Source organism: Martes martes, assembly GCF_963455335.1.
Source record: "Martes martes genome assembly, chromosome: X".
NCBI lineage: Eukaryota > Metazoa > Chordata > Mammalia > Carnivora > Mustelidae > Martes > Martes martes.
In genome coordinates, this window is record NC_137897.1 from 89,461,728 (window position 1) to 89,484,463 (window position 22,736).

General features: G+C 40.5%; 1 protein-coding gene across 2 annotated transcripts in view; it reads left to right on the top strand.

Annotated features, from left to right (window-relative positions):
• PLS3 (plastin 3) overlaps positions 1 to 22,736 on the top strand; it is an 88,260-nt gene that overhangs the window by 52,515 nt on the left and 13,009 nt on the right. For both annotated transcript variants that reach the window (XM_080795449.1, XM_080795450.1), the window contains exons 4-8: positions 11,046 to 11,209; positions 17,364 to 17,493; positions 17,985 to 18,117; positions 19,689 to 19,770; positions 20,917 to 21,082. In XM_080795449.1, the coding sequence (XP_080651575.1) occupies positions 11,046 to 11,209; positions 17,364 to 17,493; positions 17,985 to 18,117; positions 19,689 to 19,770; positions 20,917 to 21,082 (675 nt within the window). The remainder of the gene's footprint in view (positions 1 to 11,045; positions 11,210 to 17,363; positions 17,494 to 17,984; positions 18,118 to 19,688; positions 19,771 to 20,916; positions 21,083 to 22,736) is intronic.

Here is a 22,736-nt window from a genome sequence, read left to right on the forward strand (position 1 = left end):
CAATCTCATCAGAATTCTAAGTAGAAAAAAATGGATAGACCTGATTCTAACACACTTTTCTGTGTGTGTATGTAAAAAAAAAAAAAGCAATCTGTTAACTGGCCATAGGTACTACCTACTGTAAGAAAGAGTACTATCAGTCTGATACAAGATTGATTAGGAGAAAACAAGCAGGTGAGTTGTTGGCTGCAAAATTTTTAAAATCTCATTGCTCTGTAGAAATAGCCTTATCAGGGGCGCCTGGGTGGCTCAGTGGGTTAAGCCTCTGCCTTCAGCTCAGGTCATGATCTCAGCGTCCTGGGATCAAGCCCCACATGGGGCTCTCTGCTCAGCGGGGAGCCTGTTCCCCCTCTCTCTCTCTGCCTGCCTCTCTGCCTACTTGTGATCTCTCTCTCTCTCTCTCAAATAAATAAATAAAATCTTAAAAAAAAAAGAAATAGCCTTATCAGAATTGTTTAGGATTGCACATCCTTTGAACCTTCTTTTTTTTTTTTTTTTTTTTTTTTTTCCTTATAATCCTCCCTCAGTGTTGGGGACAGCCTCATTTGTTTCTTTATGAATAGAAGTTTGGGTAAGACCAGGACTTACTATGGCCATTATTGAATCTTCAAGGCCTCGCTTCCTTAAAAAAAAAAAAAAATGTTTATTATTGAATACAGGCCTTGTTCTCATGAGAAGCTTCTTGGAAATAATTGTGTGCAGTATCTTTTTAAAATGTCGAGCTGTTCAGTTGTGGCTTACCTGACGGAACTGAATACTCTTAAATCAGGAAAAGAGCTTCATTGCTCCTGACAAGCTTTAATGACATGAAGAGGGCTTACCAGTTGTCGCCATGGAGGAACCAGGGTTAAATTGCCCTACGTGAGGGATCAACTTGGACTGCAAGAAAGGGTCATGGTAGAACTACTGTCTTGGAGGTGGTAGGGTAGACAAAGAGATTCCCAAAGGCACAAGATCAGACCGTACATGCTGTTGATGTCCCTAACAGGCATATATTCATTCCTAAGATATGCAGGCTCTTATTACTCTGTGTGCTCTATGTGGAAATTCTGGAGTCCCCAATTTCTGCCTGCTCTGTATATTATTCAGTATCTGGCTCAGTGTTGCACACATGGTAGGTTCACAATAAATATTTAATTAATCCCAAGGAATTACACGTAGTCTTTTCACATACTGGGACTTTTTCATTACCCACTGTAAACTAAAAGGGCCTTTGTCGGGGCGCCTGGGTGGCTCAGTGGGTTAAGCCTCTTCCTTTGGCTCAGGTCATGATCTCAGGGTCCTGGGATCGAGCCCCACATCTGGCTCTCCGCTCGGCGGGGAGCCTGCTTCCTCCTCTCTCTGCCTGCCTCTCTGCCTACTTGTGATCTCTCTCTCTGTCAAATAAATAAATAAAATCTTTAAAAAAATAATAAAATAAAATAAAAAAATAAAAGGGCCTTTGTTATAAAGATTTTCATCATGGTGGAATTTATTGCTAGAGGTTTTGGCCATCACATTGTAGCACATAAAATTTATATATATATTTTTCGGCATAATAAAGGCTTGTGTGGAGTCTGTCTTTTCGAAAAGTGTTTAAAGACCCAGCTGAATCTTTTGATTTTTTTCCTTTAAAATCTTTGTAGTTTGTAGTTATTAGTTACGGAGCCCTCAGGCAACTGTCAAAGGTGTTATGGAAATCTTTTTTTTTTTTTTTCTTCGTTCAGGGAAACGTGATTTGAAAAACAAGCTCTAGAACTTACTTTCCTGTCAAGGACAATTCTTTCTTATTGGTGGGGGGAGGGCAGGGAGGACCACTTTGTCTCCAGTTGTGACAAAATATGGAAATCATTATGTGATTTTTCCCATCTATTAACAATAATAGCCTTGATTATCTCTTTAGAAATTCAGCAAAATCACAGTGTGTGAGGAAAATCTCTGTAATTACCACTAACCATAGGTTTTGTCCAATCAATTAATAGTGCTTTGAAATTCTCTTTACTAGCAATAAATGGAGTATTAAGACTTAAAGTTCTCCTTTCACTCACTTTCTGCACCTGCTTAGTGTTAAGCTCCCAGCAGTATATTTTCATTTAATTATTTTAATTTTCTCAACATTTCTTTCCAGTATTTCCCACTAGGATAGTAGAAGCCTTGGCTCTGGGTTTTTTTTTTTTTTTCCCTACTTCATAATGTTTCCCTATTAATGTAAATGCTGCATAAGTTCTTTCTAAAGAAGAATAAATAAAACTTTCAGAGTACTTAGGAAGTAAATATTTTACCAACTATAAAATGTCTTACACAATCTGAGAATTTAATCTTGTTATGGAAGCTAGAAGTCATTTAGATGATTACTTGTCATAGAGATAAATTCACATAATGTAAATCTTTTCAGATTGGCTTTAGTCCCACAAACACTGACATCTGACTTTTTTCTCTGCTAAGCAATTGCTACTGAGCTTTAAAAAAACAAAACAAAACAAAAAAAAACAGAAAAAGCCCCCACAAATTCAGCACTTTGAAATAAAAGAATAATGGGGTTTCGTAAATGACAAGGAATACTGTTGGGTATATCCCTCTGTGGCTGCCTACCACACGAAGTCAAAAAGTTTTGGTTATGGTGATTTTCTCCTCTCAGGAAGTTGAGTTGTTTCCAATTACTTGATATTCTGTAGTACATAAAACCCACATCAGGATGATGCCACAAAAGGCACAGTGGTTTAGTTTAATTTACTTTTAGTATTCAATAAAAGTCCACCAGTGCATATTTGTTTAATTATGACTTAAAAAATAAAACCTACAGGCCAGCCAAAAAAATAAACTAACCAGTGCTATTTCACTGAACCATCTGGCTAATTCTCAGTGGACTGTTGGAGACGAAGGCCTTGGGATGGTCTGCAGACCATGTTCTGGGGGTGTGGAAGATTGGAGACATACACACATGTGGATGGGTGGGCTTCAGAGCAAGAGCGCACTTGTGTGGAGATGTGTGTGTACTTTTAAAGTGGGAGAGTGGCAGCAGGTGGGAACCGGTGGCCAAACTTGTTGGAAATTTTGAGTTGGAAAATGATCGATAGGTGACATTTTTGATTGCCTGGTTTCAGCCTTCTAATCTTGCCTGGCCTTCAGCTGTCCTTGACCTCTACCTTTGAGGATCCACCATTAGGATGAACTCTTAGATCGCGACCTCACTTCTACCCTGAGCTGGGACTCATTAAACTGCCTCTTCTATTTGCTGGAATGAGCTATCTCAAAAGGTGTAAGCTGTGAAAGGCAAACCTCACGTTTAGTGAAGCATCTGGAGACGTTTAGCAGCTGCCTTTTCTGAAGTTTTAATGCCTAATGAAAGCTCGACTTTACCGCTTAGATCTTAGGATAGAATATAACCTAAATTCTTCTACACAAGTCTTTTGGCTGAGTCTTCCGAGTCAATATTTCGTGTGCTTTCGCGGGCATTCGAGATGGTGTATGTGCATGCGTACACGTGCATAAATCCATTCCTGTTAGACGCATAGATTCCTTTTGTCTTTGTGTTTTTTGTTTTGTTTTGTTTTGTTTTTAGTGTGAAAATGTTTGGGGTATGTTGGTTAAACTAAATGGAACTTTTAAACCCAGCTTTTCTGAAAGGATGTGGATCTGTACTTGATTGGTTTTCTTCTTTATGTCCTAATGCGCACTGTCCGTGATGGGTTAGTGAAGAGGTTGCATGTGTGTTACAGATGAGGACACACATATGCAACCTCTTTATAGAGACACTGGATTTAGACTGATTCAAGGATGGTTAAAGCAACACACACACACACACACACACACAGAGAGAGAACCTGGGGGTCAAAGGAACCCAGTCTTTCTTACTGTCAGATTTATAAGACGAAGTAGCACTCCAAAAGATGCATTTGAAGTGATAGATTTCGCCTTGTACCACCTGGACATGGGCAGTGTAGAACAGCTAAAATCAAAACCACTTGAATTCTGGCTCAGCTTTCTCCAGACAAGTACTTAAAATAGCTTAAATAACAGGATGCAAGGGGAGGGAAAACATTTCCTTTTAAGGATATGCATTCTTGGTGTGATTCAAACTTCTGCAGGAACACGGCTGTATAATAAGTTTATTTACTTTAAGGTTACTTGGGGGAGGGTGTTGAGAGAGTTAACTGGCATTTTAAATAATACTTGGTACAAGAGCATAATGGGGTTTCTTTTAAAACAGAATGCAGATGTGAACCTACACGTGTCATCAGAGAGAGACACACACACACACACAGACAGAGCGACAGACAGAGAGAATCTGTTGTTACAAACAGTTGGTTCCTTTCTGAGGAATTCTGCAGCCAGTATGAAAGATAGGCCTCTCGGGTGTAGCACTAGGAGCCTGCTGGTGATTTTTCTTTAGAAAGAAGAACACTTGGTCAGTGGCCTGAATGTTTAGCTGTTTACTTTCTGCAGGAACTTTGTTCAGCGGGGATGTGTCTGGAGTTTCTTTTTTTCCTGCCATTTGTTAATGTCAACTCCTTATTGACCCTATTTTCTGAACCTAAAAGTTGAGACTAGCTCCCACAGAAGCATTAAGAAAGGTCTAGATAGTACAGGCTGTAGGATAGTATCTAGCTTATCAGGCAGTTGAAAATAGGAGTCTTCGAAATGCAGAACCTGTTTTACCCCATGCCAATGTGTAGTTTAATGAAGATGTGGCAAATGAGCCAGAAAGGGCTTCCAGAATATCGGCAGCTTTAATGAGAAAATAGAGGGCTGCCGTTATGCCAGGACGTTGTGATGTTAGTTTCCAATTGTTCAGACTGTTTTCAATACAGGTCTGTGTTTTTGGGGTCAGTTTATTATTAAATTCTCATATTTATGTCAAAACTCCGAATAGAAAAAGATCACAGCCAAACCTCGTTTTGGGCTCCCAGTAATAATGTCCCCGATAAGATGGAAGCTTTCTAAAATAGCCAGTGTGCTATTTCATTTTCTGGCTTTCCAAAGCACAGCATATTAGATCTCTGATAATAGTTTAAGGATGTGTGTGTGTGTGTGTGTGTGTGTGTGTGTGTGTGTGTGTGTGTTGGCGGGGGACTGGAAATAAAATTAGCATAAAACTCTTTAAAAATAATTGCACCCTATTTTGTCTTTCAAGTACTTTTCCAGCTGGGAGATTTTGTAAAATTAATTGCAAGCTGCCTTTTTAGGCTCCCTCTGCCTTTTTATTGAAATTGAAATTGTTGTCTTCAAAAAGATACAATTTAGGAGTTCTAAGAAAGGCTGGCTCTAATTTACTAGTACTAACACTAAAATGTCTTTGATTACGGGAGGTAGTACAAGCTAGATCTGCTGATAAATTATAGGAAAACAGCAGAGTAGGTAAAACTTTTTTTTTTTTAGATTTTATTTATTTATTTGACAGAGAGAGACACAGCGAGAGAGGGAACACAAGCAGCAGGGGGAGTGGGAGAGGGAGAAGCAGGCTTCTCGCGGGGCAGGGAACCCAATTCGGGACTCGATCCCTGGACTCCGGGATCATGACCTGAGCCGAAGACAGACGCTTAACAACTGAGCCACCCAGGCGCCCCAAAACTTTTAAAATATGTAAAACGCGATGCATATGTTCAATGATGTTTTTTCCCTCTTGGGAAAGATAGAGGCTAGCTAGGTATTCCAAGTGACTCCTGTTTTCACAAGGATTTTAAAGCTGCAGTTGCAAGTAAGAACCAGGAGAGTCCCTGTGATTAATTTCTGTATCTCTGGTGTCTAGCTCAGTGCTGGCCACACAGTAGGTTCTCCATTTGCTCTGGAGACTGCCTTCTGTCAACCCAGTGCACACAGTATTTCTTAATACAGACAAAGCAGGTTTCTACATTTAGAACGGAACTCCTGACCTGACAGCCATCACTGGTTTTCTACCAGGGTACTCCTCTGTGGGTGTGTTCACTTAGAAAACCAAATTACAGATCTGAAGGCTGCCAGGGTGGGGACAGGATTAGAACAAAGGGAATGAGATTGAATGTTATTTAAGGGATATTTCTGTCGTTATGGTTTCCTGGTGAATTGCCATTCGGTCTTTCAGTGCTATTTCTGTTATGTGTTCCTTATTGTTTGTTTAATTCTGTTTTTTAAAATGCTCCTTAGATTAGAACATTCTTTTCCTGGTTAATACCTGAGAATCAGTGGTCCTACAAAAATGGTCTTTTCCCATCGCCTGTTACATGCAAGGGACTGGGCCACATACTGGGGTTGAGGTCAAGAGATTTGCAACCTAATAAGGAAGATTGCTGTATTCTGACCAAGTCCTGCTCCTCCAACCCCCTTTAAAATGGTCCTTTCAGTTACTAACAGCATCTGTGTATTACCACTCTTACTTCAAAATGGAGTTTCCACACGTGGTTATTTTATGTTAGTTATATTTTAGGGTGGGTACTTCCTGGCATCTTTTAATCACGTCAGTGAGCTGTCTTCTAATTAATGCCCAACAGGTTATTTCAGAGAGGGCTCAGGCAAATGTTAATTCTCTTCATTGCCTACACCTCTATTCTACCTAAGGCTGATAAACTGCCAAATGGCCTAGACTCTCGGTGCCCTGGTTGGTTTCATGTCATTTTGAATTCACAGTTCTCCAATACTTATTTTAAAAATCTCTGTCTTCTGCTTCTGTTAGATCACTGAGAATACAAAAGGAACAATTAAGCACCTGTTGTATGCTAGGTCAAAACTGGAGTCAATCACAGATTAAATTATGCTCAGAGGGGCCCCCGGGTGGCTCAGTCATTAAGCGTCTGCCTTCTGCTTGGGTCATGATCCAAAGGTCCTCGGTTCGAGCCCCACAGCAGGCTCCCTGCTCAGCGGGGGGCCTGCATCTCCCTCTACCTCTCCCCCTGCTTGTGTTCCCTCTCTCGCTGTCTCCCTCTGCCAAATAAATAAATAAATCTTAAAAAAAAATAAATTGGGGCGCCTGGATTGCTCATTGGGTTAAAACCTCTACCTTCAGCTCAGGCATGATCCCAGCGTCCTGGGATCGAGCCCCACATTGGGCTCTCTGCTCAGGGGGGAACCTGCTTCCTCCTCTCTCTCTGCCTGCCTCTCTGCCTACTTGTGATCTCTGTCTGTCAAATAAATAAATAAAATCTTTTAAAAAAATAAAAAATAAAAAAAGTAAATTATGCTCAGATACATCATTTCAGAAGTCAGGATAAAGTAGAATACATTAATAACCAAATCTTTTAAAAATATTTTTAAACGATTTGTTTATTAATTTAAGAGAGAGAGAGAGAGAGAGCATGAGTGGGAAGGGCAGAGGGTGAGGGAGAGAATCGTCAAGTGGACCCCGTGCTGAGTGTGGAGCCTGACACAGGCCCCGTCCCAGGACCCCAACATCATGACCTGAGCCAAAATCAAGAGCCGTCAACTTAACCTACTGAGCCACCCAGGCAGCCCATAAAATATTTTTCTATCAGAAATTGCCAAGCGAACAAAGTTGTGTTTTGTTTTTTTTTAAGACTTTTTTATTTTTATTTACTTGACAGAGAGAGGGCATGAGACAGCACAAGTAGGGGGAGCAGCAGAGGGAAAGGGAAAAGCAGACTCCCTGCTGAGCAGGAAGCCTGATGCTGGGTCTCTGTCCTAGGACCCTGAGATCATGACCCGAGCCAAAGACAGTCACTTAACCAACTGAGCCACCCTGGCACCCCCCAAGTGGACAAAGTTTTGATAGTGGCAAGGAATAAGCCATCTTTTCCTAAAAGATCTAAAAATGAAGGAATGTTATATTTAGGTAATGTGATACAGTAGTGATCAGAATGTTATTATTATATATTTGTTTTTATTATGTATTACAATTTTATCTCCAATATTTTTAGAAGTGCGTGCGTGCGTGTGTGTGTGATTTGTGAAGTCTTGGCTACTCGAGTTTAGAATCAGAGTGTGTTAGAGTCAAAAAGGGAATCTAGGGATCGTTTGATCCAAAGACATCTTTTACAGATGGGAAAATGAAGACCTAGAGAGGTGACTTATGCAAATCCTATGTCACATTACTCCCGCTTGTATCCTTTCAGCCATGCTGTGTATCTTTCTCTATGCCATACTTACATCCTAGCAATGAGCTCTGTTTTAACTTTTTTTTTTTTTTGAGAGAGAGAGAGGGAAAGGAAGAGCGAGAATCTTTTTTTTTTTTTTTTTAAGATTTTATTTATTTGACAGAGACACAGTGAGAGAGGGAACACAAGCAGGGGGAGTGGGAGAGGGAGAAGCAGGCTCCCTGCTTAGCAAGGAGCCTGAGGCAGGACTGGATCCCAGGACCCCGGGATCATGACCTGAGCCGAAGGCAGATGCTTAACTGAGTGAGCCACCCAGACACCCCAAGAGTGAGAATGTTAAGCAGGTCCACACCTAGCACAGAGTCCAACGTGGGGCTCAGTCTCATGACCCTGAGATCATGACCTGAGCTGTAATCAAGAGCCAGTCACTTTATGACTGTGGACTCAGCCACACAGGCACCCCTCTATTTAACTTTATAAAGAAAATGGGAGAAACAGATTAGTTTATGCATGGGAGGAGGTGTTTTTAAACTCAAGAATTTCATTCATCAAAAGTTGCTAAAATCCTGCCACAGTACCATGTGGATTACTTTGTTCTTTTTAGCAATTGCAGATGTTGTTGCTGGATTGACTTCGTATAAACACTTTACTAGTAAAGTGTTTGATGTATGGCCTTTTATTAATTCAAAGCAAAGAAAGCGAAGATGTGCCCTAGGGAAATTATGTACTCTTTATCGAAGGAAATATTCATGATTCTCAGAAGTTTGGGGTAGCTTGGGGATGATGTTTGAGAAGTATAGATACTCTAATTGGTAGATTTAAATGTGCCAATTATGTTTAAGAGTATTTGTTTGAATCTACAAATATACTTCACTAAAATTAAATATAGAATTTTATCAGCCCTCAAAATATTGGGGAAATCGTTTGATATAGGATATTTAATATTTTAATAGTTGACAAAAATTAGCTGAAATGAATTACACTTAGATCACACTTAAAATAAGATCTGTGGGGCGCCCAGGTGACTCAGTCAGTTAGGCATCTGCCTTCGCCTCAGGTCATGATCCTGGGGTCCTGGGATGGAGCCCACATTGGGCTCTCTGCTCAGCGGAGATTCTGTTTCCTCTCTCCTCCCTATGCGTGCCCTCTCTTGCTATCTTTGTCCTCATTCTCTCTCTCTGTCTCTCAAATAAATAAGCAGAATCTTAAAAAAAAAAAAAAAATCCCAAGTACTTTCCATGATCTGTAAGCGTGTATGTAATCAGCTCCCTAGCCTCATCCCTGATTCTCTCCTTTGTTTACTCTGCTCAAGTCCTGCGGGATCTTTGCTGTTCTCAAACCATACCAGACACTCTTCATATCACATACTTTGCGTTTGCTCTTTCCTCTACTCGAAATCTCTTCCCCCTAGATATCTGCCATTTGTTCCCTTGCTTCACGTAAGTCTTCATTCAAATATAACCTTGTCAAAGTGGCCATCCTTGACCTCTGCCATTTTGAGCTGCGGAATTCTGTTTTGCGGGAGGGGGTCATATGTGTCGTAGGGTCTTGGGCAGCACAGCACACTGGATGCCAGGAGCCTCTTCACACCACCCCTCACCCTGGCCTCCAGTCTTAGCTACCAAAAATGTCTCCAGACATTCCTGAAGACTCCCTGGGGGGGGGGGGCAAAATAGCCCCCAGTCTGACCCCTTTCCCTGCTTTATTTTTCAGCACAGCACTTAAGTTGTATTTCATTATATTATATTTTTATAGTCTTACCTCACCTTAGATGTTATTTGCTTAGTAGTTGTCATTAGAGTAACAGGACTTCTCTTTCAATCCCAGCAGCACCCCCCATTCCCAGAACAGCACCCAGTCAGGTTTTAAAGTAACGTATCAGATAGATTAATTTCACAATACATTTTCTTGAACAGTGCTCTGGTTTCTCTATTGAGATTGTATCCTTTTATTGTAATACATTTATGCGTGAAATTCAGTGGGGGAACCTAAGGAAAAGCATTGTTGAAACAGTAGGTATTTGAAATTTCTGGTGAAAGTCCAGTTTTCTTAAAACTATATATACCCAAGAGATTACAACCCTCAGGACATTAACCCTCTTTCTCAGTAAATTACCTTCTGGTCATTGATCAGTTTTTTGTTTTTTTTCTTCATTTTGAATAATTTCAGACTAAGCATTATCAGCACTTAAGATATATACTCCGTTAGAACGGTCCTAGCACAAAAATAAAAAGGTTATTTATAGAGTCATGGTAAACGTTTGCATTACTCGGGACTGCATTTATTTTTATGAACTCTGTATTTATTTACATTAACTCTTGGGGGAAAAAATGGCGCTGAAGAGGGTAGTTTAATTTCAGGTGTGCTTTGTAATATAATCAGCATCCATTCATAAACTGTTCTACCAGACTAATGGAAGAATGAGGGACGTAAAACTCCTAAGTAGATACAGCAGAAACCGTTTTCTACCATGGCAGTGTTTTATTGGTACGTAGTCAATTAATTATTTTTTAGAAGTCCTGTCAGCTTCATGATTGAAAAATAATTTATTAGGCAACTCCGCTTTGTTAGTATTGGGGATGCTATTTTTTTTTTTTTTTTTTTTGACAGAGAGAGATCACAAGTAGGCAGAGAAACAGGCAGAGAGAGAGGGGGAAGCAGGCTCCCTGCTGAGCAGAGAGCCCGATGCAGGGCTCAATCCCAGGACCCCGAGACCATGACCTGAGCTGAAGGCAGAGGCTTTAACCCACTGAGCCACCCAGGCACCCCAGGGATGCTATTTTTAAGTGAAGCTACATATATATTATTTAAAATACAGAAAACATGGTGTAAAACTGTGCTCTTTCCGTTAAAATTTGTGTTTCCCTTTTAAACAGCCTTAGGTACCAAATAGTAAAGAAGAGCAAACACTGTATTCAGGCGAGCTTAGTAGGAACTGAGTCTCAAATAAAGACGAATGCTCATCGTAAGACTACTCCAAGAGGTTCACTTTTTTCTTCTAATTTTTTTCCTTTTTTTTGCCTGCTCTCCCTCTGTACAAAGATCTCAACAGCAACGGATTCATCTGTGACTATGAACTTCATGAGCTTTTCAAGGAGGCCAATATGCCATTACCAGGATATAAAGTGAGAGAAATTATTCAAAAACTCATGCTGGATGGTGACAGGAATAAAGATGGGAAGATAAGTTTCGATGAATTTGTTTATGTAAGTATGTGAAAGTCCACCATTAGTATAAGGAGTCATGACTGTTCCTTTGTCTAGCGGGATCTTAAAAGTAGTCAATCCTGTGAAGTTGCTAAATGTTTCGTATTAGTACTGTTCCGATTAATAACGTTTCCGTCATCCCACCAAGTGTCCTGAGTTCTCTTAGCCATTAGAGTATCTTAGCAAACAAATTGGGAAAAAGAACACTGACAGAATCAAAGCTACATCACGCTACTCTACTCGCTGTGAAAGGCGAACCATTTCCTCTAGGGCTTCACGAAAGGGGATTTTTCAAGGTGCTAAGTGTCCTCCTTGAAGTGCTCTTTCCGTCTCCCTTGGTGTCTGCCTTGGGGAATAGGGTGCTCCCAGATGTTAGTTAATGCTACACCCTGACTCACAGTCTTGGAAGCTTCCTGAGTTGAGCTTTCTGATTAAAAAAAGATGTTTGCGACTCTTGTCTTAGTAGTATTTAACCGGACGGTTTTCTCGAGGATAATAATTTTGATAATTAAAAGTTAGAAGCGTATCTTTTTAGTCCATTGGAGGAGGCATTTAAAATTTCCGTCTTCCTCTCTAGTATCATCACATACTCCTCAGGGTTCGGGGCTGACTTAATTCTTCTACTTCCAAGCACCGAGCTTAGAGTTCCGCACTCAGTGCTTGGAGAGGGGTTCTGTAGCCCTCCTTCCTGAAGCCTGACGCCGTGGCTGCCAGTGAGCGAGGTGACCGGCGCCATTTTCAGTCCATAGCCATTGACAGGAGTATTTGAGATGTAGTGGTTGCCTCTTCCCTCCATGAAGAACACCCTGAAGATTTTATTGGTTGGGTTTATTAATTTAAGGCTGAGTTTGTCTAGATCTAATTAGGCATTCCTTTTACTGGGTTACAAACAGGTAATTAGTTGCCTCATTTTTCACCAACTTCCCAGCTTTCTCATCCTCCTTTTCCATGGTAACTGAGGCTCCCTATAGCCAGTGAAATTCTGGTATGTTCTCTCCCATTAGAATTAACTCCTTTAGAACATTGTTAAGAGCAGATTGGCTAATGATGTCTCCAGAGCTGAGGGCATTTGGCGGGGCGGGGAGGACTGCTGTTTTAAAAATGTAGACATGTGTCATGATGGCGTTCTTGCCGGCTTCTTTTGAAATAATGATTTCCTACCCACTGTTTTTTGTCTTCAGTTCTTGCCAAAGCCTTTTGTTTTGAATTCTCTGTTCAATAGTAAGTTGCAATTGACTTGCAGTATGAGCACTTGCATGTCTCTGATGTGAACGTGCTCCCCTTGGAACTGCATGTTGAGTTGTGAATTTAAAGCAGCTTAGAGCAGTAGTTAACTATGATGGGTTAATTTTTGAGATAATTTACTGCCCAGAATTTTAATCTACTAGAAAGAACAGACCTAAATCGTGAAGATCTGCAGTGTGGCCAGTATTATTAAGGACAAAATTGTGAAAGTGTCTTTGAGAAAAATGATCTTAGGGAAATGCTTTTGTAGGTCTTGAAATGTTGCAGGTTCTCCCATCCGAGCTGTCGGAGGCTTTTAAGGGAGAAGGTTTGATTCCCCTAGTATATTCTTAAAAAGTAAATGACATGCATACTAATTTTGGCATCGCTAGGAATTTTTAGAAAATATTAATGAGGACATTTTAGGTTAAAATGTACATTTCTTTCTAATTGGAAGGAATCAATATGTTTATACTCTTTCATTTTTTTTTAAGATTTTATTTATTTATTTGACAGAGATCACAAGTAGGCAGAGAGGCAGGCAGAGAGAGAGAGAGAGAGAGGAAGGGAAGCAGGCTCCCCACTGAGCAGAGAGCCCAATGCGGCAGAGGCTTTAACCCACTGAGCCACCCAGGCACCCCAGTATACTCTTTCATTTTTCAAATCAAAAATAAAAGCCTGGAGTCCTGAAAAAAGGAAGTAACTTCCCCAACATTACGCAGAGAACTAGTGGCTTTTTCCAGTTAGTTCCCTTCTGTTCAAGAAATTTGAAATGTGAAGGACAGTAAAATAACCTGCCTGAAGTTTCAGAATGATACCGCCATGACCGGACCGAAAGACGGGTGTCTGAGCAAATGTCCGTCTGCTTCCGTCTTCTTTGTCACTGATGAGACATCTTAGAAATTGTCCAAATATGGGTAGATTTTCGTCATCTGTGAAAAAGCAAGCGAGTTATTCCTATCAGGTGTTAACATAAGGAAGTAGAAATAAACATGTTCTTGCATCTTGGGGTTTTTTATTTAAATTGCTGCATAAGAGGTGTTAATTGCAAAGCAGCCTACAGACAAAATCAGTTTATGTTAATTTTGGAGAAGAATATATATAGGGCAGAAAAGAGTCCCTAAGTTATATGTACACTTCAAATGTTCAAGTTAAATTTAATACCCGGATTTTGTTTCTTCTAAGTCTCTCAAAACGACATTACTGGATTTTTATACCTACAAGGTAATGGTGGGGTTTTCGGGGTGTTTTTTTTTTTAACCCGTATCTTTAAAAAGACTGGTATGGCCCTTCCTTTCAGCAGAGATGTCTGCATTAAACTCTTGTTTTCACAGTGAGAAATTTGCTCTTGCATAATGGCACTAAGTTGTTGACCAGTTCTAGGACTTTTGCTAATAGCACCAATCTCATCAGATGAAATCACTTCATATAAGTAAAGTGCTTAGAACAGTGCCAGGCATATAGCAAACACTATGTAGATGTCAGCTGTTGGGGGTAGTGATTTCTGTTCTGTTTTGTTTTGTAAAGCAGTGTTCTTTTCCTATTATTACTAAGCTCAGGCCTACAACAGATTCCAAAAAAAAGAAAAGAAAAAATTCAAGTGTACTACTTTGGAAACACTTTGGAAGCAAGCCTCAAACCCCGGAAGCCAGTCAATATTTTGCAATTCTTTCTGAAATCTTTCCTTCCTCCTAAGTCATTATGCCCCTGGATTGCTTTGTCTGGCTGCTAGTCCTGCCCAGAGCTAGAAAGGTGATGCGAAATTTTAAAAAGGGATAAGAAATATACACACACACACACACACACACACACACGTATTCCATAAAGGGGGGGGATGCATAGAACCAGAGCAGCAGGGTCCCCAGGAGTTTGCTCCAGGAGTTTGCTCACGCATGACAAAGCCAGTCCTTCCTCCTCGAGGGAAAACAGCACGAACAGTGAGCTCATTAGTATCACAACGGGCAGCTTTGAAAAGATTCATTGAGAAGACTTCAGCACAGTAGCTGGCCTTGTGTTATCTCTGATTTCAGAGATTCTTGTTAAGCCAGGGTTTTCTACTCAAATAACTTTATCATCCGCTGGAGCAATTCTTCCCTAACGTAGAAAACAAAATGCAAGTTCTCCTGTGGTGAATCCATTGAAGAGACGTAAATCTTCAATTATCCCTTTTAATTTCCCTTTTTTTTTTTTTAAATCTACGCAACAGAGGAAAATACTGTGAACCTGAAAGTTTGAGCATGGCTGGAAACATTTATTTAAAAATATTTAGAAAATGAAGGTCCTATAACCCCTGTAAGGCAATTAAAAATTAACTGATTTAATTGCAACTTTGCTTTCGTTCCCAAGCATGAGCTTAACTACAGTGACGTAAGTAATTGCATTAGGATATTACACAGTAGACATTCTTTTCTTTAACTTATTATTTGTATTGTTCCTTTTTTCCATGCTATATATAAATTTGCATTTATTTTTCAGCTGCAGTTGTGATCATGGAAACCAACCTAATTTTTAGAAGCAAACGATCTTGAGGCAAAAATAGGCCTAATAAAAAAATAACTTTTCATAGGTCATTTCTGAGGCAATAACACTTTGTATGCTTTTTTTTTTTTGTCATGCAAGTGATTTATGGTACCTCAGTCATGAGGGAAAACACACATTTCAGATTTTAATTTACTAGACAATGTCTAAATAAAGTGGAGTTCAGAGTGGGGTAGAATAGTGAATATTGCGTTTTTACTAAGCAGATACATAGTTCTCAAAGGGGAGTTATGGGAATCAAATGCATCACAGTGAAGACTGCTACATTCACTGGTCACCATTTTATCATATAATCTTGGCTTTGAAGTTAAAGTAAATGAAATGAAACGAAAGTTGGATTTAAAAAATCAGTGTGCATAAAAATAATTTTATGATTTATGATTTCGTCGGCTGTGTGCAATATTTAGAGTAGTCTGTGTGTATGTATCTATAGACATAAGTAGACATAGACACGCTCGCACACGTGCACACCCATTCTGAAATTCCACCTCTGACATTACAGGTACCGCAGAGAAATCACAGCTCTGAAAATTAAGCTTGATCTTGTGGAACTTACCTACTCCCTAGTTTCCTAAATAAAATTGGCTTTGTAAGTCCAAGGAAAGTCAGGATTTTAGAAAGGCAAGAGGAAAAAGCATGGCTTGGAGAGAGGGCCACCCATAACACCTGTAACAACTTTTACACCAGTTACAGAAAGTCTCTCTCTCTCTGATTTGGATTAATGGATTAGTGGATTAATGACAAAAAGGTACCCTCCTGGGAAACCTAAATAGAAAAAGGCCCTCCCAGCTTTTGGACCCATGTCTTGTGCAGGACACAGGGGTTGGTCAGTGGCACGTGGGGCTGGATTTCATACTTATCCTCGTGCCTGTTCTCATAGATACAACCTGAACTGCTACATATTGTGACCCTGGTCTATGAACTTCAAACATGGGCTGCAACTCCTGAGATGTGTGTGTGTGTGTGTGTGTGTGTGTGTGTGTGTAACTGTCAGTAATGCCAAAGGCCTTTGACTCCTGTTGTGTTTGTTCAGCAACTCTTCCATTAGGGTAATATGTTTCCCTTTGTAAGTCCACTTATGTGTTATAAACACCTTTTTAAAAAAAGATTTATTTATTTAGAGACAGAGTAAGAGAGAGCACACATGTACAATGTGGGGGGCAGAGGGAGAGGAGGAAAGAATCCCAAGCAGACGACCTGCTGAGCATGGAGCTCTGCACGGGGCTTGATCTCACGACCCTTGATCTCACGACCCTGGGATCCTGACCTGAGCTGAAATCAAGAGTCGGAGGTGTGCCTTTTAAAGAAATTTTTGTGAAGATGCTACATCTTTCTCTCATTTTACTGGAAGTAGCTACTTTTAGCCATGTGCATTGGTAGATCAGAAACAAGTTTGGGCTTAGGTGAGTTCCAGTATTTAAAAGTATATAGTTAGTCCTGGGACACCCGGGTGGCTCAGTCTGTTGGGCTTCCAACTCTGCATTTCAGCTCAGGTCGTGATCTCAGGGTCCTGGGATCCAGCCCCGCCTCTGGGCTCTGCACTAAGCAGGGAGTTTACTTGAGGATTCTCTCTTCCTCTCCCTCCCCCCATCTCTCCCTACTTGTGCTCTCTCTCTAATAAATAGATCATTAAAAAATATAGAGAGATCTTTAAAAAATATGTAGAGCTGCATAGTCCTTTAGAACATCCATTCATTCAATCAGGCAGTTAGGAAAGGGTATGAAATCTGCTTTGTTACCACCTGCTTTGTACAATTAGAATGCACACATTCATTTTGTTCACCGTGCTCTTCATCATGACGAGAAGCTAGATTTCATAAGCACTCAAACAAGACAGTTACTGAAAAGCCTCTTTTGTGTGTTTATTCTCCAAAGTTGTCTTTTTGCTGCCAACTCAACCCATTTTTTTACCTTATTACTCTGTAAATTTTGATTGAATAAGCTCTTACCATTTTACCCCCAAAAGAGGTTTTTTGGTTGAATCATTAAATTTTCGTCTTCCTTTGCATTAAGAGTTGTGGTTAAAGAAGGGGGATCCTTCAGCTTTTTCTCTCCAGGGAACGAACAAAGCCTTACTTGTTGGTAGAAAATTAGCAGATTTACCTACGCCTTTGAACCACACTAGTTGGCGGCTTAAAGCGGATTCAATGCATGCGGCACTTAACGTTTTTGACCAGTGTGTGCAATTGACTGTCTGGCTTCATTTTCAGTAGCAGTATTGTAGTATTTATTTAGCATCTTAAAAGTGCAAGCCCAGTTTTCCATCTCCTTTTAAGACTCACCACCCATATGGGAAAATGTAGGTGAGCGGAGTCTAAAAGAAGATAGAAGGGCTTATCATTGCACTTGATTTAAAACAAACTGTGAATTAACAACATATTTTCATTCGTAGATTTTCCAAGAGGTAAAAAGCAGCGATATTGCTAAAACCTTCCGCAAAGCAATCAACAGGAAAGAAGGGATTTGTGCTCTGGGAGGCACTTCCGAACTGTCCAGTGAAGGAACGCAGCATTCTTACTCAGGTAATAATAGTACGACTTCCATGTGCATCAGGGTAACGCAGTGACCTAAGGAGGGGTGCTAGAGAAACATTGCTTCCTAATTAAGAATACAGCAGAAGCCCACTGTGGTGTGTATTTAGACCTGGGACTAATACTTGCCATAACGGCATTATAAGTATTTATCGTATGGCTTTGTTAGGTTGCAAGACATATTATATGATGTGAGCAATGATCGGCTTTATTATAGTAGAACTCTACAGGAATGTAAGTAATGTTTTTTAAGGAATTTGGTAACTAACTTTTCTAAGGATCGGTTAACCCTGCTCTCTCTCTGTTTTTTGCTTTTAATTTTGTACTTCATAAGAGCCATGTTGTATTCAAGCATCTGGGTTTCCAAAGGGGAGAAACCATGTTGGTGACACGTTAACTTTCAGTACTACTGTACAAGTTATTTTGGCTTTAGAGTCAACCTAGAATGTGAACTAATTTCTTGTTATTCAACATGACTATAGAGGAAGAAAAATATGCCTTTGTTAACTGGATAAACAAAGCTTTGGAAAATGATCCTGATTGCAGACATGTAATACCCATGAACCCGAATACTGACGACCTGTTCAAAGCTGTTGGTGATGGAATTGTGCTCTGGTAAGATGTTGGTTGATTTTGTGTCCTGATTTCCAAAACAGCCTTCCACGTAATTGATATATTGGTTTTTGGGTGCTTGACGGCTTCAACTCAGGAAACAGAACTGAAAGTTGTCTGGGTGTGTCTAAGAAAGTACCACCAAGATACAAATCTAAAACTCACTCATTTAGACTGGGGACTGCTTTATAAGGAAGCTGCCAGCTTCTGATTTCTGCTGAAGTACAAGCAGAACATGACGACGTTGTTGGACTTAAGTATGTCAGTGTCTACTTATTTTTAAAGTACCATAGCTTCAAAATACAAAGAAAGCTTCCTCTTCAGTTCTCACTCTCCAGTTACTTAGTTCTGAAAACTGTGTTGGTCCTTGCTGCCCCAGAGCCAACAGTATCTTGGTAGAAAGGATGTAAGATGATCAACACTTTGTCCCATTGATGGTCTAAGAGCATATGCTCCGTAATCAGTCAGCCTGGGTTCGTCCTCTGCCTCTGCCGCTCAGGAGCTTGTAAGACCAACCCAAATGCAGTCAGAATATTCAAACCCCTTTGCATTTCACGCTGCATCTACTATGATCCCCATTAAAAACCATAAGATAATCCCGTTGCGTCCATGTATAGGCACTAAAGAACTAATTCTCCCATGTGTTTTAGTACAGAGAGATAATCATATGATGCTGTTGATTTGATGTTTAAATCTGACATAGGGGCACCTGGGTGGCTCAGTCTGTTGAACGTCTGCCTTCAACCCAGGTCATGATCGTGGGGTCCTGGGATCGAGCCCCACATCAGGCTCCCTGCTCAGCGGGAAGCCTGCTTCTCCCTCTCCCTCTGCAACGCCACCCCCCGCCCCTGCTTGTGCTCTCTCTCTCTCCCAAATAAATAAAATCTTAAAAAAAAAATAAATCTGACGTGGAAAGAAGCATGGCTTTCCCTGTGTGGAATCACATATTTTGGGGCAGTATTATAAACACCTAAAATGTTAGTGTCTTCGTCCAGATTTTACCGAGTGAGATTCTGCCCGAAGAAATCACAGATTCTAGTCTAATTAGCAGAACATTTCTTTATCTCACGACTGGATTAGCAGTACCAAATATCGTGCCTAGCTCTTCATTTAGGCTCTCAATAAATATGGTGAATGAAAGAATCTCATGCTCAATAAATTGACCTCCTTGTGAATAAATGGTCGTTCTTATTTGTGAATTTTACAATCGAGAAGAGAACAATTTCCATGTGGGATTTTATCTGTTTTTAAAATGTATGCAGTAAGGTTTTTTCCAGTATCCAAGTTATGCATTCTTACAAAATGATGAGAAAATACAAAAAATTAAAATGATAAGGTGTGCCCCAATCCCCAACTCAGAAATACTCAACTACTGTAAGCATTTTGGTCTTTTTTTTTTTCATGTGCATTTTTCATGTATAGTATTTTGTGTGTGTGATCAACATGATAAAAGTCATATATTGCACTGATTTTTTTTCAGATTACATGAGAGACATGTCATGTGCCTTAAAACATTTGTGAATATTTACAGGCTCTTTAAAAGTAAACCAACTCCCTGCTAATTTGTGTTTCAGTAAAATGATCAACCTTTCAGTTCCTGATACAATTGATGAAAGAGCAATCAACAAGAAGAAACTGACACCCTTCATCATTCAGGTACTAATGGATATCCCTGCCCTCTTCCTGGAAACTGCCTTGTGAGATCCTATTCTGTAGCCCATCAGTTCTACCCTTCATGTCTTCCCATTTAATTCTTCTAACAACTCTTGCGTTTAGGACTATTACCCAGATTTGACAGAGGAGAGCTGGGACTCAGGCTCCTGAGCTTGCCTAAGGTTAACATTGGAACTGAAGTTCAAATCCAGGACTAACTCCAAAGCCCTGTGTTCTTCTCATTACATGCTGTGTTCAAGCATGCAGAAATAAGCAAAAATATTTAAGCTCTTAATTAATTAGCATGCTTAAGCAATGGAGCATTTTTCTTTTCTGTCAAGTGAGTATTACACTCTGAGATAGCAAAATTCCCTCAGGCAAGAGCACCTCTTGGGACGCAGAGATGACAAATCTAGAACTTTTTTCAGGTGCATGGATTAGACCCCTCTTTTAGACATTTTTAGAAATACAATGACTCTGGTGCCTGGGTGACTCAGTTGGTTAAACATCTGCCTTGGGCTCAGGTCATGATCCCAGGACCTGGGATAAAGGGACTCCCTGCTCAGCGGGGAGTCTGCTTCTCCCTCTCCCTCTGCTGGTCTCTCTCATGTGCACTCTCTCTGTCGATAGATAGATAGATAGATAGATAGACAGACAGATAGATAATCTTGGGGAAAAAAGTAGAAATACAGCCACTCTTGGGGCACCCGGCTGGCTCAGTTGGTAGAACATACAAGTCTTGATCTCAGGGCTCTAAGTTCGAATCCCAGGTATAGAGATTGCTTAAAAATAAAATCTTTAAAAAGAAAAAAAGAAATACGACCCTTAACCTGCATGGAGAGCCTGACTCTAGTCACTCAGCCTTTTCTTTTCGTGACAATGTCCATGTACTTCAAAAGAGACCAAATAAAAATACCAAGTTAACTTCCCACGGAATTCTGGAAAAGACAGTAACAATAATAAAGCTGAGATTTGTTTTAGCTATGCCTTTAACACCAAAGTCTGGAGTTGGTTGTCTGGACTTTGTTTTCTGTGGATCATGAGCGGCTGAAATTAATTTCCTCGTTGAGCATTATTTTCAGTAAAGGGAGTAGACTCCTAAAAACTGGAAAGGTCAAGAAGCAAATGTGTACGTTGGCTCTCTTGCAGGAAAACTTAAACTTGGCCCTGAACTCTGCTTCTGCCATTGGGTGTCACGTTGTGAACATCGGTGCGGAGGACTTGCGGGCTGGGAAACCACATCTGGTTCTGGGACTGCTTTGGCAGATTATTAAGATCGGTTTGTTTGCCGACATTGAATTAAGCAGGAATGAAGGTAATGGAACACAGTCATTATTTTGAAAGTTGTTTATTGGGTAGTTTTCCTGGTCACACAGACTGTCGTGCTTTCACTTAATTGAGGTGATTAGATGATAACTAGAATTAACAGAAGGTAATGCTATAGTGTTGTTGTGGAAAACCGTCTAATTACAACTTTTCGTCTTTAGTAGTAATTCACATTTGCCTGGTGCTTTAGAATTCATTTTATAATAAAGACACAAAAGCACAGAGTTGAAGGAACTTTCCCAAGGTCCCCAGTCCGGGTATCTTTTCATGTCTAATCTGTCTGCCCTACTGCCGCCTCATCTTCAACCCTGGATTTTGAGACTTCTTCAAACTAATCTACCCCACCCTTGATGGTCCCGTTTTCTGAACTTCTTACAACATGGGGTTTCCCGTCACACCGTGCATTTGTAGATTCTATAAGCACACATGATACAATTGTCTTATGTCCTGGGCAATTCTACATGATCCTTGTCCTGCAAAGCTTAAACTATGAACCACCACTCCAGATAGTCCTATTTTATTCCAGAAATCGCACTCTCAATCCTTGTCACTTCTGGGAAATATCTCTTTGGGGTACTTAGTCTTTTCAGGGTCCCCCAGAATATCTGTCAATGGTTTTATTATTTTGCACATTGACCCATGATAAGACTTTTTTGCACTTTTGAGACTGTTGCCCTTGCCTTTGTTTCAGTCTGCTCAAAGGTACCTATATTTGAACTATATTTGAACAAAGACGATTACTCTCATTGCTGCCTTTCTTCACGGTGGTGTTTGTCTTGTTAAAGAAGCTGAAGTCCAGGGATACCTGGGTGGCTCAGTCGTTAAGCGTCTGCCTTAGGCTTAGGTCATGATCCCAGGGTCCTGGGATCGAGCCCCACATCAGGCTCCCTGCTCTGCGGGAAGCCTGCTTCTCCCTCTCCCACACCCCCTGCTTGTGTTCCTCTCTCTTGCTGTGTCTCTCTCTGTCAAATAAATAAAATCTTAAAAAAAAAAAAAAAGCTGAAGTCCGTTCGGAAAGGCAAATACAATCACATTGGCATGTGGAATAAATCAAATAACCTTTCTTTGACAAGGTCTCAGGTGCACAGATGTCAAGCTGTTTAATCCTCTCTGGCCTCTGACGTGGTGGGGATGGGGAGCAAAAGGACAGTCTTGGACAAGTGACCTGCTGCTTCTACCCTTGCTTAAGTCCCTCAGCATCAGAATGACGTGGCATGAGGCAGAGTCCATGAGAGATGAGATTTGCCTGATAAAGGCATCACTTAGACCTCTTCAGAAATCAGGCAGTTTCAGTCTTCTTGTTCAAGCGAAACCTCCTTTTATTTCAGGGCGGGTAATTACTGCATTAGGGACCACACAACATACTCCTGCAACCATGCCGGAAGTTCAGCTGTTCTCCGTGCAGACACCCCCTACTTCTACCTGGTACCCATAGGGAATACTTACCAGGAACCCTTGGCTTCTTCACATTCAATTCAACAACAAAAATAAACTGAGCAGCTTTTACATGTTAGGTGCTATAGAAAATATTAAGCTAAATTATATCCCTTTAAAAATAGATTTAACCCGGGGCGGCTGGCTGGCTCAGTTGGTGGAACGTGGGACGCTTGATCTCGGGGTTGTTGGAGCCCCATGTTGGCTGC